The sequence below is a fragment of the Harpia harpyja genome, chromosome 2 (assembly GCF_026419915.1).
Source record: "Harpia harpyja isolate bHarHar1 chromosome 2, bHarHar1 primary haplotype, whole genome shotgun sequence".
Taxonomy (NCBI): Eukaryota; Metazoa; Chordata; class Aves; order Accipitriformes; family Accipitridae; genus Harpia; species Harpia harpyja.
In genome coordinates, this window is record NC_068941.1 from 9,691,266 (window position 1) to 9,706,908 (window position 15,643).

At 36.5% G+C, this 15,643-nt stretch overlaps 1 protein-coding gene across 3 annotated transcripts in view; it reads left to right on the plus strand.

Annotated features, from left to right (window-relative positions):
* Positions 1-15,643, plus strand: part of INTU (inturned planar cell polarity protein) — a 57,630-nt gene that overhangs the window by 18,834 nt on the left and 23,153 nt on the right. For all 3 annotated transcript variants that reach the window (XM_052814940.1, XM_052814921.1, XM_052814930.1), the window contains exons 3-5: positions 4,298-4,383; positions 10,653-10,856; positions 15,228-15,346. In XM_052814940.1, coding sequence (XP_052670900.1) covers positions 4,298-4,383; positions 10,653-10,856; positions 15,228-15,346 — 409 coding nt within the window. The remainder of the gene's footprint in view (positions 1-4,297; positions 4,384-10,652; positions 10,857-15,227; positions 15,347-15,643) is intronic.

Sequence of the window (15,643 nt, forward strand, 5' to 3'; positions counted from 1 at the left end):
AGGTCTCTAGTAAAACAAATGGAACACAAACAACTTTTGTTTAAAAAGTGCTCCAGATGAGTACAAGAGCAAATTTATGCTTTCTCTTGTATTTGTGAATGATGATCTTTAATACAGTGTTCTTCAACAAAGAACGTAGTAATTCTGTTTATAATTTCTTGTTATATTAGAGTAGCCTGAACACTCTGCTTTTGATTACTAATTTTCAAGTCCTGAAGCTCTGGCGTGGACTTACTGAGTTGCTTTTAAATGCTGTTTGACTTTCAACTTTCCTGTCTTTGAATTATTGTTGCATTGAAGATTTGATGGGCTAAAACTTCACTGTGCTGTGTATCAAGAAACACAGAGGTTAGGGAGAGAGCTACTATTACTTGAAATAGAAAAAACAATTTAATTCATTCCAAGGAATGATAACATTTTGTGTGTATAATAAAAATTCACCTTTTCTTGGTTTTGCTGTAAGAAAGAGTAGGAATGAATTTTCCTCTAATGTAAAAGAACAGTGAGCAGTTGGTTGTTGCCTAGTGTATTAAAGAGGAATATTGCTTGCATTTTGGGGAGATTCTGTATTTCCTTACTGATGATTAGTTAAGGAGAATGTTCTTTCTCTCATTGGCCTTAATTGTATTTTGCACTGATTTTGAGCAATTGACCTAGTGCCTAGGAAGAATTCCAGTTGTATTTGATGGTATTTAATAACAAGGTAGAAGATAGAAGTAATGATAAACTGTCAGAATTCTTCTAAACTTTCAGATTCTGTTGTCTTTACTAGATTCTCAGAAAATGGAGAGACCTCAGAGACGCAGATTCAACTTTTCCTTAGTATGCACATCATTATCATCACTGTGTTAGTTTGAGCTGAGCAAGTCTTCTCCCTAGAAACCTCAAAATATATACTGAACCTTACAGTTCAGTGCTTTATTTCTGCAGTTGAGCACATTTTTGTTGCCAAGTGAAGGCTTAAAATAAAGTTACACTAATGTGCACGTTTGCTACGAATCCATATACTTTTTCTAATCTCTTTACACTGCCTGAAAGAGTGATGAGCAGTGCTGCCACTACCTGGCTGAGGATTTCTCTATTGCAGGTGTAGTTGAACACTATTGTAATGCTGCCTCTGGCTTTTCATCTGTCCTGCTGCAGGAGAAAAGGACAGGTGTCCTTTTGCAGCTTCTAGCCTGTGTGTTCTGGAATTCATAGAGTTCCCTGAACCCTGCAAGTGTAGCAGCACTAGTTGTGAGGAACGTGCTGGTTTATTTCACCTTTTTCAATAAGGCTCACCTAAGTGTGATGAGATATAAATGTAGATACAAATAATAAACCAAACTGTGAACAGAGGAAATAATTAACTGTCCAGCTGCCTTTGGATTTACATTATAATCACGTACCTTCTCTATGCCAGTCCCAGAATGCCTCCCCTCACGTCTTTCCCCACACGTGGGGATATACCTCATACTGCTCTTATAATACCCGTCCCTCCCTTGCCCTCTTAACAGCTTTTTGGACAAGTCAGTGTTTGCTGTGTCTGATTCTGAACTGCCCTTGCACGAACTGGGCAGCCTGGAGCACAAACAGGGCGGGTGATGAGCTCAGGGTGCAGCTTTACGTGGGGCAGGAGAGGGAAGTAAAAGGGGAGGACTTCTCTGTCCAGCAGTCCATTAAGAGAACTCTAGCATGTAACATGATTTGCACCTTCTCTTCCAGCTTTGGCTGAAATTTAGTAATGCCATCAAAGCTATTCATAGGACTATTTTAGAAGACTCATTTCCTTAGAAAACAAAGCTCAAGAGTACCTAGTTTGAAAGAAAATCAAGTACCTCAGTCAATCCTTTTTTCTTTTTTTCAGTCGTTTATTACGTGTTTCATATTACATGTTACGCTCTTTTAAATGCTAATATTAATGATCTTGGAGAGGATGTGGAGGTACTTTTTAAGTGAGTCTTTGTGCAGCTCAAGCAAAATTAGGCTTGATTTTCAATTTGCTCTTCCAGACCAGCTCTTGGTATTTTTAGTTCACGCCTGTAAGGCTTAAGAATGACCTTGGAATCAAGTCACTTTCAATGTTAGTAAGAAGCTAATTTCTTTTCTTTATTTCCCTTTCTACAGACAGAAGATACAAGCTGGAAACTAATCAAGTTTTTCACCCAATAGGACAGAAAGCAGAGACAACTGAAAGTGACACCAAAGAAAATCAAGTAGAAAATAAGGCCTATTTTATTACTCTGAACTTGAATATTTGGCTCTGGAAAGTACCTAATGAACCATCAAGACCTATAGCCTGGTGCCACTGGCAGTCACTTCATATAGTTCTTTTCATAAATTTATGTTGCCTCATCTTAGGTATTTTGACCTAGATAGCCTTATTGGAAAGCTTGTTAGAAATTCTCTGTTTTGAGATTACAGAACCTTCTGATTTCTACTCTAGCTACTTTCACACATAGCCTTTAGTCACCTCATCTAGAACCAACATAAACGGGTTCTCTATTTCCCATGGTCATTGCAGTATTACTTCTGTGTATCTGCTCTCATTTGATTTCATTTTTCTTGAGCACAGGTGAATAGAATTGTAAAGAGTATTCTGGATGGGATCCTGTCAGGTCCTATTAATACTCACCTACATTCAAAGGAAATGCCTTTCGTGATGCTTCTGGGTGTTGTGTTTGTCTTTTTCATGTTTTGTGTTACTTGGCTACCTTCTTGAGAATAAATATACTATTTAATTCCATTATACTTCTGTTATTCCAGTAATATTTATTGGTTTCTTCCTCTGTGATACAGTGTTTCTTTTATACTGAAAAGTGCTTCCAACTTTGGATGTTGATATTAGAGAAACCATGAAGGACTATTCTTTTAGTGAGAGTTTTTCTGACTTAGGTTCAACCTCAAATCTCATCTTAAATGTTGGACTGATGGTCTAAATTGCCAGCTTACGTAATCAAATCTTTTGGGTTTTTCAGTCTCCCACTACCATACCTGGAATATCTTTAATATATATCCTTTTCTTACTGCTGCTGCTGCTTTTTTTTTTTTTGCCTTTTTTTTTTTTTTCCCCGCAAGTAGGTGAATGACCAAGCAAAAATTCTATTTTTACTTTTCAATTTCTATTCCTTTTGACAAGTCTAAGTAGTTTTATCTTTTGATGTTACTTTAGTTTTATGTTTTCTAACTTCACAGGTGTTTTTTTTCACTGGTCTTTCTCATCCTTCTTACTCCATGCTTAAACATGCATCTTTTTGAGGGGGATGAGGCAGAGGCTATCAACTAATTATTACTGTGATACTTCTCTAGAGTATTTCCCCTCACTTCAGATAGAAATCCCAGCTTGATTTTTGTACTTTAAACTTTAATGTGGATTTTAAGTCTGTAAGCTCTAATACGGTTCTGTTTGCTTTCATAACTAGTGCCTTTAATTTTTCAAACCTTTTCCATTTCCAGTTAAAGACTTTTTCTTTGGGATCCTGGGGTTTTTTTCTCCCTGTTTCCAGTAATGGGAAGAGAGTCAGATTTAGAAAACACAAGATGTCATTGGGCAGGAAGAACTGGCGGATAAAAGCATGCAGAGGGCAGAATAAGAAGCCACAGCAGTGGACAAGGCATAGAAAAGAAGAGAAAGGACTAAATTGTGGTGTGGCTTGAGAGACAAAGGAGGTGTAGGGATGAAATGAGGAAGAGTGAATGGTTTTCTGCCCGTTTAGTGAACTGAGCTGAGTTACTACTACGCATGGTAATTGCCAGGACTGCTTCAAAGAGAGGGGCTCAGGGGTGGTGGGATTCTCCCGTAGTTAGGCTCAGCCAACAATTGAAACCTTTGGTGTAAGTGGTGGCCTAGAACTTGTAAGCTGCTACAGGAAGAGTGAGCTTTGGAGTGCTTTTGGAAATGGTAGTGTTTATGTCAGTGGAGGTAGCAGTGGAGAAGGATTGGCAAGTGGTGGTTTTGGAGGTGGTTTTGGAGGGGAAAGAAGTAATTCTTGGGCATAACTTGATTAGTGAAGTTGTTGGGTTTTCTGATCAAGTAACATGAGTGATGTAAGCCGGGATGGAGGGGAGAGGTTTTGACAGTTATTTCTGTAAAATGATGCAAGCAAGGCAGTAATGCCTTAAGAGCAATGAGGTAATAGACTTAACGTTTTTAAACATAGTAAATGTTGCATGTAGAAACTATCTACTTAAATGTAACAAAAAGTCATTTATGACTGTTTGAATGCCATATTAATTTTCAAAACAAAACACTGTTTGGCTTTGTATTGTGGTGTAATACCATCTAACTTTCTCATGCTTTTGTCTCTTTTATCTCCAGGAGATGCTCTAGTTGCTGTAAATGATGTTGATGTGAATTCTGAAAACATAGAAAGGGTTTTGTCTTGCGTTCCAGGTCCTATGCAGGTATGGTAGTGGAACACTTATTCCATATGTTCTCTGTAAAAATTAATATTGTTTCTAGCCTTTTTTCCTTAGGAAACAGAACTTAGACAGTCTTTTCCTTAGAATTTCCTCATTTACTTTTTGAACACATTGGTTGACTTCAGTCAAACTTAGAGTAGAAATTTCAGAGTTCAATTCTGGTAAGTTTTGTGTAAATAGGTAGGTGCAAGTAAGTGACTCAAGCCAGTGTCCCATTAAGGGACATTAGGCACAGTCCAGCTGTTACATATTCTGTTTGTCATCAGCCAGAGTCAGAAAGCACATGCAACAATGTGCAAGAGGTAGCATCATACTTTTAGGTTTAGACTAACCGTAACACCTGATTTTTTTTGCCCAGTGTGGGAATCAGGGTATTCTATGCTTGCAGAATTCTGAATATTCATGTTTCTCTATGAGAACTTAGTACATACATATGTGAAAAATCAAGTTTTATTACTTTTCCTGCTCAGAAAACAACTTCATTATTATGTTACCACTTGTATCAAAATTAATTACTTCTAGTTGAATACAGGGAAGTAACTCCTTTGAGACCTGCATGAACTTTTAACCAGCGATAGTTGTAGTTACAGGCAAAGATGGCAAGTATGCTTACTTTGAGAGTTGTTATCTTGAATACTCTGATCTCAGGAAATTAAGGACAATGTGTGTAATTTTGTGACGCCTTGCCTCTGCTGGGGATGTGCAATCTGGCAATAGCATGTATGAAGCAAGATACTGATGTCTAGCTTAAAAATAAATATGACAGCTGCAGAATAGTAATGGCTTTTTTGTCAATTACCGTTCTTAAAACGGTAATAATTGCTATGGAAATACTTAAATAATTACCTCTTCATCAGTATAAGAGACTCACAAACCACAAGAGAATAAAAAGAAGCCTGAATTAACAAGTAGTGCTATTAAAGATATTTAAGAGCATTTAAATGGAGAAACTGATACCACTTTCATATTTAAATAGAAAAATAAATTCTTGAGCATTTAAGAGCTTTTATATTAAATACTTTTAAGATCTTTCAAACCTGAACAGTGATGAAGATTGATAGAGGTCAGTACTAAAAATTGACAAAAAAAACCCCCAAACCCAAAGAACTGACCTGATGAATAATGTTTCTTCCCCCAAACCTACTGCATGTATGTTCTCTTCTAGCTGAATAATAATTTTGGAGCTATAATGAAGAACGAAATAACTAATAAAGAATTAGATAGCTATTTCAGAATTAAACCAAGAGGGTGTTAATTCTCTTGGATGCTAGTAGCATAAAATTAAGTATTTTAAGTTATTCTGCTTAAATCCACTTCTTGGTGGAGAGGAAGATAACGTTAAAGTTGCAATTTACAGATATGAGATGGAGCAGGTTAAAATTACAGTGTCTCTTACGGTATGTCTGTAATCTCTTGGTAGTTTTTATTCTGGTAGAATATATGAGGTGCTAATAATAGAAGTGTGTTACTGTCTAGAGATTAAAAAGGAGAGGAAATTTTAGGTTTTGTTAAACATGCTTCTCTTTGCAACTTATCTAGTGTAAGTGCCTGTAGAACTACATCTGCAACTGCAGTAAGATTGAGTACTAGTATGTCAGTTTAGGAAGCTTTCCAAGATATTTGACAGTATGAAGCTTGCCTAAGCTACCAGAGTTGTGGTCAGGTATTGGCAGAGCTCCATGGTAGAAAAACCTTGTCTTGCCTGTCTTTGACCAAATATGGAGTTGCTGTAACTGTTGTTAAATACAGAATGATTAAAAAAGCAGAGATTATGCAGTTTATTTAATTGTATCCTTGCTAGATTAGAGTATACATATTACTTGTTGCTAAAATGCAATGCAACCCTTTATATAGTAGTTACTTTTAATGCAACGTTAATGTTTACTTTGTCAGTAAATCTGTCAAGTAGACAGCGATTACTTGAAATGCGTAACTGTTTGTCATGTTGGCTTTCCAAAACCTTTTATTAAAGTGCAATTATTCCTTTTTTACTGTGCAGTTTGAGTCAAGCCAGAAGAGCGATTGCTGAAATAGACCAGTGGAGAATTTAAATACAGAGTTCTCGATTTTTTTGCAGTGTAGAACACTGTGCTCATGCTGCTGAAGAAACAGAGGGTTGTTGTTTCTGAGATTTAGTAATAAAGACAGCTCTTACACAAGCAAAATTGTTAATGTATTCTCGTTCATTGTATGTTACAAAATATCAAAAAAGATGCAGTTTAAAGTCGTTTTACTGTAGTATATAAGCTATTTACGTAAGAGAAGTCACTGCCCTTCTGGGTTCAGTGTTAAAAAATACTGGAAGTAATTTCAAAAACTAACTACCTAGATTCTCTTAGTTGCAGCATGTGGCATAACATCTCTCATTATATTTCCAGATTTTTGTTTTCCATACCTCAGTTTAGGCAAACTAGCTTCTAGGCATGTAAGGGCTAGTTAAGTGTATTTATTGAGCAACAGAAGTCCAAATGCTACATCAGTCTTTGGGGGTTTTTTTGTTGTTTGGGGTTTTTTTTTTTTTTTTTTTTTAATGACTCAACTGTTTCTGTTTGGGTGCTTGCATGTCACCTAATAAGATGAAGTCATGATTCTGATTAAAGCATTGGATATCTCATTTAGAAGTTCTGTAGCAGTCACTGAGTGTGATAGGCCAAAGCATACCCCTCAATCAATGCTTGAGATAGTATGATAAAGTTACATTCCACAGTCTATATAATTTTACATTTCTGTAATCAAAATAGCTGCCGTTTCCTAGGACCACAAGACAAAGACAGTATAGGAAGGGGTAGATAGGCTAAAAGAACGTACTTTTCCTTACCCTGATACTTGGAAGTTGCAGAACCATTTTACCCGAAACTTTCTAAAAATATTCAGCCTGAGGCAGACATTCAGAATCAGAAATTTCAGCCTGAAATTTTGAGTTACAGTTGTGCAAACCATAAGCACATGGAAAACAGAGACTTACAACAGGAAATGGCAGGCAGTCTTAAAAGGCAGGCAATGCCACCAGCTCTATCTATAATAAAATCCATATTCTAAGACATACAGCTTTCTTGCAGATAAACAGAAACTGTGCCTTTCTGGGTCAGACCAATAGTACAACAGCTACATTTTCTGTTTCTTACACTGACAAATGTTTAAGTAAAGAGTATTAAGAAACAAATTAAATACAGAGTGACCTTCCCATCATACTTATCCAGCTTCCAGCAGTCAATAGTTGTTGCATCACTTACAGGTTTGTATCTTTTCCTTTTTTAATCTAGTTCATAAAATTTCTTTGACCTCCACAGCATCCTGTAGCAGTGATTTACATAACTGGTTTGTGTTACACTCATTTTTGTTGGTTTTCAAACTGCGATCTAATTAAGTGCGGAATAGTTAATTAAGTGAGGAGTAGTTAACTGTCTGCGTCTTACTCTTTGTATCATTCCATGACTTTGGAGAGCTCTGTCATTTTCCACTTTTGTCACATCTTTCCTAAGCGGGAAAATCCCCATCTATGTACCTCATAGTTTGCTGTTACTGTCACCTTCATCACTGCCTTCTTGCAGTTTGATTAAATTCTTTTTGAGAACTGTTCTAAGTATTGCAAATGTGTGCATGCTGTATATTTATAGAGTGGAATACTAATATTTTCTGTGCTTTTTCCATTCTTCATTTCATTTCCTTTTCTGTTTTCTGCTATGCATTGAGTGGATTTTCTTTAGGAGAAATGGAATCAAAGTTGTGAAAGATTTCATAGTCCGTATTTACAAAAGGGTAATTCAGTAGTCACATATTTAATCAGATCCTGTGCACTGCTCAGGACAAAGATTCATTTCTCCTCCACAAAAAAGAAAAATAGTTTTTAGTGTATGTAGATAGGTAGTCTCTTGGTCATTTTCTGTTACAGCATTTTCTAGCCTAGATGGTCTTTTTCACAGTGATTTTTTTTTTTTTTTTTAAGGTAGGAAATAGATTAGAACTTGGACAAAAGTAGAGAGGAACAGAAAAATTCATGTTTCAAGCTGTTAGCTTGAATCAAGAAGATTTGTAAAGGAACTTGTAGTCAAAGTGTGGAGAGAGATCTTTCTCAAAATGCAGTGACTTCACATCTGAGCTGTGTGGTATTGCCCACAGCAATATGGGAGGCAGCTTGGATGCCTACAGGAGGAGGGAGAGTTAAAAGTTCTGTTTGGCCCTGTTTGTTTTGAGCTCTTGCTTGGAGGCCCATGTGGTTGTGTCTTTAAGACAAGACAGACAGAGTTTGGTTTTTTTAAAATTGAGAGACTAAAAGATAGACTGCAGCAAGAATTCCATCTGTGTGTCATTAGGGTAGAGACTGTAGCCTAAGTGTCATGAATAAGTGTCCACAGACAAGATGTAGTAGAAGTTAAGAGAAATAACTATTGAGCCTTGAGGAAATCTGCAAGAAGTTAAACAGGGTATGAGGAAAATCCTCTGAAATACATGCAGATGGCGTGACGAAGAAAGAGAACTGAGTCACAGAACGCCAGAGGAGAAAACTTGAATCTATAAAACTGCGAACGATCAAGTTACTGGGTCTTAAAAAGCCACTGCTTCTTAGCTGGATGTTTCTGCTCCTCGAGTCCTGTTAATATGCAGTGTAATGAATCGAAACTGAAATGATGAGGAGAGAGCGAGGGATGAGTTACTGTCAGAAAAGAAAGTGGTAGCACATGGCAGGAGAGCAGGATTGAGTGCAGTGCTGTTCCAGAGAATGGGAAAAGAGAAAAAAGCTGATAGCAGCCAAAATAGGAGGGGAAAGGATTAATGAGAAGTGTTGGGAGGGAGTAGAGTGGAATGGGAAGGCGGCAGCCAGTGACTTAAATGTTGGAGCTGGAAGAGCCGATGATGGCGCTTCTCTCTGATCTAGTTTGACAGGCAGTGGGTGTTTTAAAGCACCATTATTTCTTGCTGGCACTCCTCTCTTTAAGTATGAGTGTACACATACACAATTACGAAAATGTGAATTATCTATAATGTATAAATTACCTCTGCTTGGGCTTTTCAAATTGATTGCAACTGGGAAAATATAAACCTTTTTTGTTGCCTCAATCATTAGCCTAAACTGTCACTAACTTTAAAGAGAAGCAGGATTTGGTGTGATGTATTATGTTTAGAACTTCCCAGTCAATAGGCATGTTAAGGATACTTTACGGCAGACAAACAATCGTGAGTAGAAACATATGAAAGAGGGAACTGAGAGCGTGCCTCTACTTAGTCCAAATAGATATATTTTCGGTCACTTTGAACAATGATGAAAACTAAGGTATCGTCCAAGAAAATAAATCAATTTATTCTCCTTGGAAATTACGATTTTATGCTCAGTCGAGAGCTAGGTATTTCTCACATATCCTTCTTTCATACTTAGGATGAAGTGTTCATTGGATTTTGTGTTGCTTGTGAGCCAGGAAATGCGCATTTATACTAAAATTCCTGGGGTTTACTTTATTTGGGAAATAAAGAACAGTAAACATCATGTAATTTTTTTGACAGTGAGCTTGATGATCTAAACTTTAAGTTATTTTTTAAGAGAGAATGCCCTGTTTGTGCTTTGATTTTTTTTTCTTCTTCCGAAGACAGAGCGCAGCAAGTGATGTAAACAATTTTTATGCTTCTTGCTGGTTGTGTACAGTTGTTAAATGCAGCAACAAAACTCTTATTTGCTGACTTCACAGCTTAAAAAAAAAGAAGAAAGTTAACATAGTGAAAATGTTGGCAGATTGAAAGAATTGCTGAGTATTACAAATTCACAGACTTTTGCAGTCTAATGTAAATTGATTTTCCTGTGCAAATGTACCTGTCAGTGCACTCAAAATAGCAAAGAAATGCTCATGGAAGAGCCTTGAGGATATATACTTAGGAAAGTGCTGACATTTTGAAATAAGTCAAATATTGTGTGTGTTTCAAGAGCAGGGTAATAGGTTTTGTGTTCAAACCCAGAGCAGTAAGTATATTTTTCCATTCTCAAAACCATAAGAATTAAGTATGAAAACACACCAAACCACATGCTTATTCACATGGTTCATAGAGCATGTAATAGCTGGCTTTGTCCTTAATAGTAGATGGTTATGTAATGCTGAATATATAATTGGTTTTCTTGAAACAACAGGAATTTTTGAATGCTTACATCTTGTCAGTAAAGCTAAGAAAACTTAATCTCTTCAAGGGCTCAAACTGCATCTATTTCACCTGATACTAGATTGTAAGTACAGCCTCTTTTTCACAATAATTAATTATCTTAATAGGTTAAACTTACATTTGAAACATCAATATTTGAGCCTGAAGGAACTTCTCAGCAAGGGTATAAACGGGCACAGTCAAGTATGAACAATCTGGTTCGGCTCTTGTGGGGAGAAGATAGTACAGACCTTCAACAGGCTATACAAGATGTGCCTCATATTGTGATGTTCCTCACACTGAAACTGGACTCTGAAACGTCTAAGGATGAGGTATGTGGCTAAGTAAAACTGAAGATGAAAGGTAACAACTGACAACAGCAACTGCTATGCCTTTTGATGTAAAAAAAAAAAAAAAAAAAGGATTAAAAAACCTTGCTAATCGTTTTGACTAGTCTGTAAAACGTCCAGTTTGACAGAAATAAGGCCTGAAATTCCAGGGAAAAGAAGTTATCATCACTGCTGACAAACTCTAATTGGACTTTAAATGACTTCAGTGCTGCTGAATGTCTTTACATAAAGAGTAGGCTAGAGGTGTTAACAGACAAAGCAGAGGTAAATTCAGAAGTTCGTTATTGTCTCTCAGATGCTCTCTGTGATGTTTTCAATATGCCTCTCACACTTGAACTATGCAATCTGCCTAGTCAAAAAAGTTGTCTCCAGCAGAAGCTGTTGGCAGTCCACATACGTAATCTGTCTAGCTCCTCCTGTTTTGAAATGCTAATGTGCCTTTTCTTACAGGACTCTTGCATGTCTGCTGTTTGCAATCAACTTTGTTGGTTCTTGTTTGGGCAGCATTTTTGAGCTACTGAAGTACTTTTCCTTTGTCCTGTGAAGCTTCCTTTCACATCTCTTTCCTTTTTGTGTTCTTCAGAAAAATTTTGCCAGTGTACGTATAACCCATTATAAGTTTGTGTAGATGTTGTTCATGATGTAGCCATAGCTACAAATACTCCACCCAGAATGCTGGGACACAGAACAGTGTGGAGAGCCGAGCTTGGCCTCTTGCCTGATCTGAAAATGACAAATGGACAAAGTGGACTTTTTAGGAACAGACATTGGAAACAGACTCTTCTCCCCTTCTGCAGATTTTCCTTAGATTTAGCATAGTGCCCCGGTGATCTTATATTATCTGTGATGTGGAGACATCAAATGAAGCACAAGTTTTGCCAGTCCCTAGGGACTGCATGGCAGGAGAGTGATGGAGTGGGGAGCAGAAGAAAGACGTTTTGCTCTCTGTCCCCTGAAATTAACCCTCGGATCCAGTCAGTGCTACATCCCTTCTCTGAGATGTCTGTCTTTTTTTTATACTGTTTTTCAACTGATAGAAGTCTGTATTGCTCTGTTGGTGATGTGTAATAGAGAAAAAGTATTACAACTACACATAATGGAGTTTAATTTTATTTTCTAGAGGCAGGGCTGGGGAGGAGAACCCTACAAAATTACATGATAGAATAATATCGTGTAAAAAACGTTGCGAAGTTTGCAGAGGCAAGTGTGGAAAGCTGGGAAATGACAGATTTATGGCTACTTGTGCAACCTTAATTCAGCTCTTTTGTATGTATGCAGCATGATGTTGTCTTAAGTGTTACGTTTCTTCTGAAAGATGCCTGTCTTGTGCAGAGGACAAGATGGACAGATGAGTGTGTATAATTAAGGCCTATTAGGCAACCATAAATCCAGTACTTCATAACTCTGGAGTACTCAACTTTGCAATATAAATCACACTCTTAACGTAATATTTTTAAGGTAATGTATGCTTCATTGCATATTACAGCAAGATACTAACACTGTAAGCTTTGGTTTGCAGTTCTTTCCAATACCGTTTATGAGACTACATTTTTTTTATGGGAGGTACCTTCAGCAGAAATTAGTTTATACAAGTGTATCTTATAATTTTTTTTTTTTTTTTAATAGCGTTGCAACTAGGCAAGGTAATTTTGCGCTCTTTTTCCCACCCGCAGACTGCTTCCATTAAAACATACGATACTGCAGTATTTTTCTGCTTTGGTATTTTCCGATAATAAAAATGAAAAGAGCTCATTTAACTGTGAATTAAATAAACTTAAGATGCTTTATCAAAGTTCACTTGCATATTGCAAATAGTTCTTTTTTGCTTCAATTCTAAGTTTGTGGTCCAACACTGCTATTTTATGTGGATAGAACAGCTATGGACAATTGCTGTAGACTTAAAGACTAGTGTTTTCCTGGTCACCCAACCTTTATGAAATATTTTTAAAAAAAACCCAAACCAAAAAAAAAACCTATTTCAGGGCCTCTGGCTCCTCTGTTGGTAGGTGAATAGATATACAAAAGCCTAATTGCAAGTCCTGCGCTTCGGAGTAAATGGAGTACTGCTTTCTTGCCCCATTTTTTCTTTACACTCTCCCAAGAAACAGGATTAACCCTGAATATTGAGTAGAAGTAAAAGAGGGATTGTAATGCACTTGTTCGCCCTTCATACCATGGAAGAATTGTTTCCTGAGAAGTCTTGGCAGTTATGCAGCCCCAAATAGTCTCTAATGTTGAGAGGTGCTTTGCTGGTGTAATCAAGCTCTTTCTAACGCTTCCTAACAAAAGAATGCTGCCCTCTTCAAGGCATTTGTCTTTAATTTCATTTGGTGAGCAGTAAGCAACATTTATCCTGTAGATGTACCGTTCCAGGTTTAGCTTACAGTAGTATTTCAGATTAGCAGTGAAGTTATTGTACACCTATGCCATATTGCACATAAAAATATAATGATCCTTTACTAAGCTGCTTTACCCGTATCCAAAGGACGCATGGTATGCAGATCACATCCATGTAAACAATGGCAACTAGAACTAGTAAGTAATTCTTCCACTTGTGAGCTTTTGGCACCCAAAAATAGAATTAATGAGCTCTAAGACTTGTAAGCTTGATCTACTCAACTATAAAGGAAAGTAGTATTAGAAATCATTGAGGATGTGTGCATGCCTGTGGGGAGTGTCCCATATGATGATGGTTTCAGTGAGTAAGGTTGATCTTGTCTTTTCTATGTTTCAGTTCAAGGTAGGTATAACAATTATACATCATTTGTACCAGCATGCAACTATAACATCTTTATGTGTTTGAACTGATTTTGGCAATACCATGTCTTAAAGGGAATAATGTTCACAGTCCTCTTGCATGATAGTGTTACTGGAAGCATGTGTTTAGCATACTTGCAAAGTAGGTATTACTGAGTAGCTGTTACGATAGCTTGGTTCATACAGACACTGACTTGTACTTCCTGTAGCATTTCTCCCTGTTTTTATAATTTCTGAACTAATCTTTAAGAATTCATAGTTGTCTTTCATCTACTGTTTCTTTTTTAATCTTATGTAAGATGCAACTTAAAGCCTCCATTGTCAGTGCACTGTGTTTGAAGATTATAGTTTTTAGCTGGTCAGCACCATTTTGACACAATTTCTTTTAGCCATTTTTTAGGTTGTCAAGACTGCACTAATAATTTTTTTTTTAAATGTTATTTAGGCTTTGTTTGAGAAATGAGTAGAATAAATAAGGGAAGCTGTTTGATAAGCCATTAGTTTAGATAGACTGTCCAGGTTTGGGTTTGGGCTTTTTTGGGTTGAGGGAGGGTTTACAGTTTTTAAGAAATGAGTTACTTCTCATTTATTAATTCCATTGTCATTGGCCTGTGAACTTCCACGTTGCTTTGAAGACAACTATCTTGTATGGTGGTACGTGCTGAACCTTGCTAACTCAGTAACATATATATATATATATATATATATAAAATACAGCTATGACCTTTTGTTACAGTTGTCTTTTCTTTCCCTGGGAGAGTGTACAGATAATTCTCAAATGAATTTTGTGTAAAGGCCCCAGTTCATAGTGAGTAGAAAAAAAGGCTCTTTCTAGCCCTTTGTAGTGCTGTAATTAGAAAATGCCAAGGTTTTTTTCCAGCTGAGGAGTTGATTCAAGAAAAAAAAATCCTTGTCACTAATGAGTATTTGAAAATAGGGCTAATTAAATTGGGTAAGAATGAAGAGTTTGCCAGGTCCTTCTTTACATTCTTTTAATTTTGATGAAGGAAAATATTCTAACGGGTATTGGCACTGCCTGGATGTGCTTAGTGACATAAATAGGAAAGTTAATAATTTCTGTGTTTCTTTTGTTTGTGCAGAAAGACAATTTACTATACTCTTTGCATTGGATATGCTTAATATTACATACATTATTTCTGGCCCATCATGGTTTGGCAGAAAGCAATAAATGGGAATCATATGTTTGCTTACTACTATATTTTTATGGCTGCTGAAATAATTAATAGAAAATTTTTTAAAACACTTATGTAAAAAATGTATTTTAAAGAACTGGTTAGAAAAAGAAAAATTGTCACAAAACAATTCTCCATATAATAATTCTAAATAAGTCCTACTTTTCTATTTTATAGAAAAGTTAAAACTGTCAGAAACATTCACGTGCATTTTAGAACTTTCCAGTATGCTCGTGCAGACCACTGCTTGTTTTGATACCATGTGAAAGTATATGATAAAAGCTTTCATGTTTAAAAAAAAATTGATGCCAGGAAAAAAATTTATCTTGTTTTCTGTGGGGGTTTTTTTGTGATTTTGTTTTTGGTTTTGCTCTGCTTAACTAACAGCTAACTTTCTTCACAGCAAGAAATTCTTTATCAGTACCCCATATCAGAAGCATCCCAAAAACTGAAAAGTGTGAGAGGAATATTTCTCACACTATCTGACATACTGGAAAGTGTTACTGGTACCCAGATTATCAGGTAAAAGTATTTGAAATGTAATGTATTACTACTTGTATTATTTTATACACGTGTACAGAAAAACACACATGGGTCATGCATCAAGTTCTAGACAAAACAAGAGTGACTCTACCTATTAGGCAGTGATGTTTTAACTAGAACAGCATGCCTGAAGTTGGACTGCTCAGCCTGGATGTACACTGATTTGGGGGAATTTCTTTGTCATGGGTGGCAATGACTAGGATTTTTAGTTCAGTGAAATTGTTTTTAGATCCCTTCTTAGATCTCTTAAAACATCCTTATCTAAACTGGGATTCT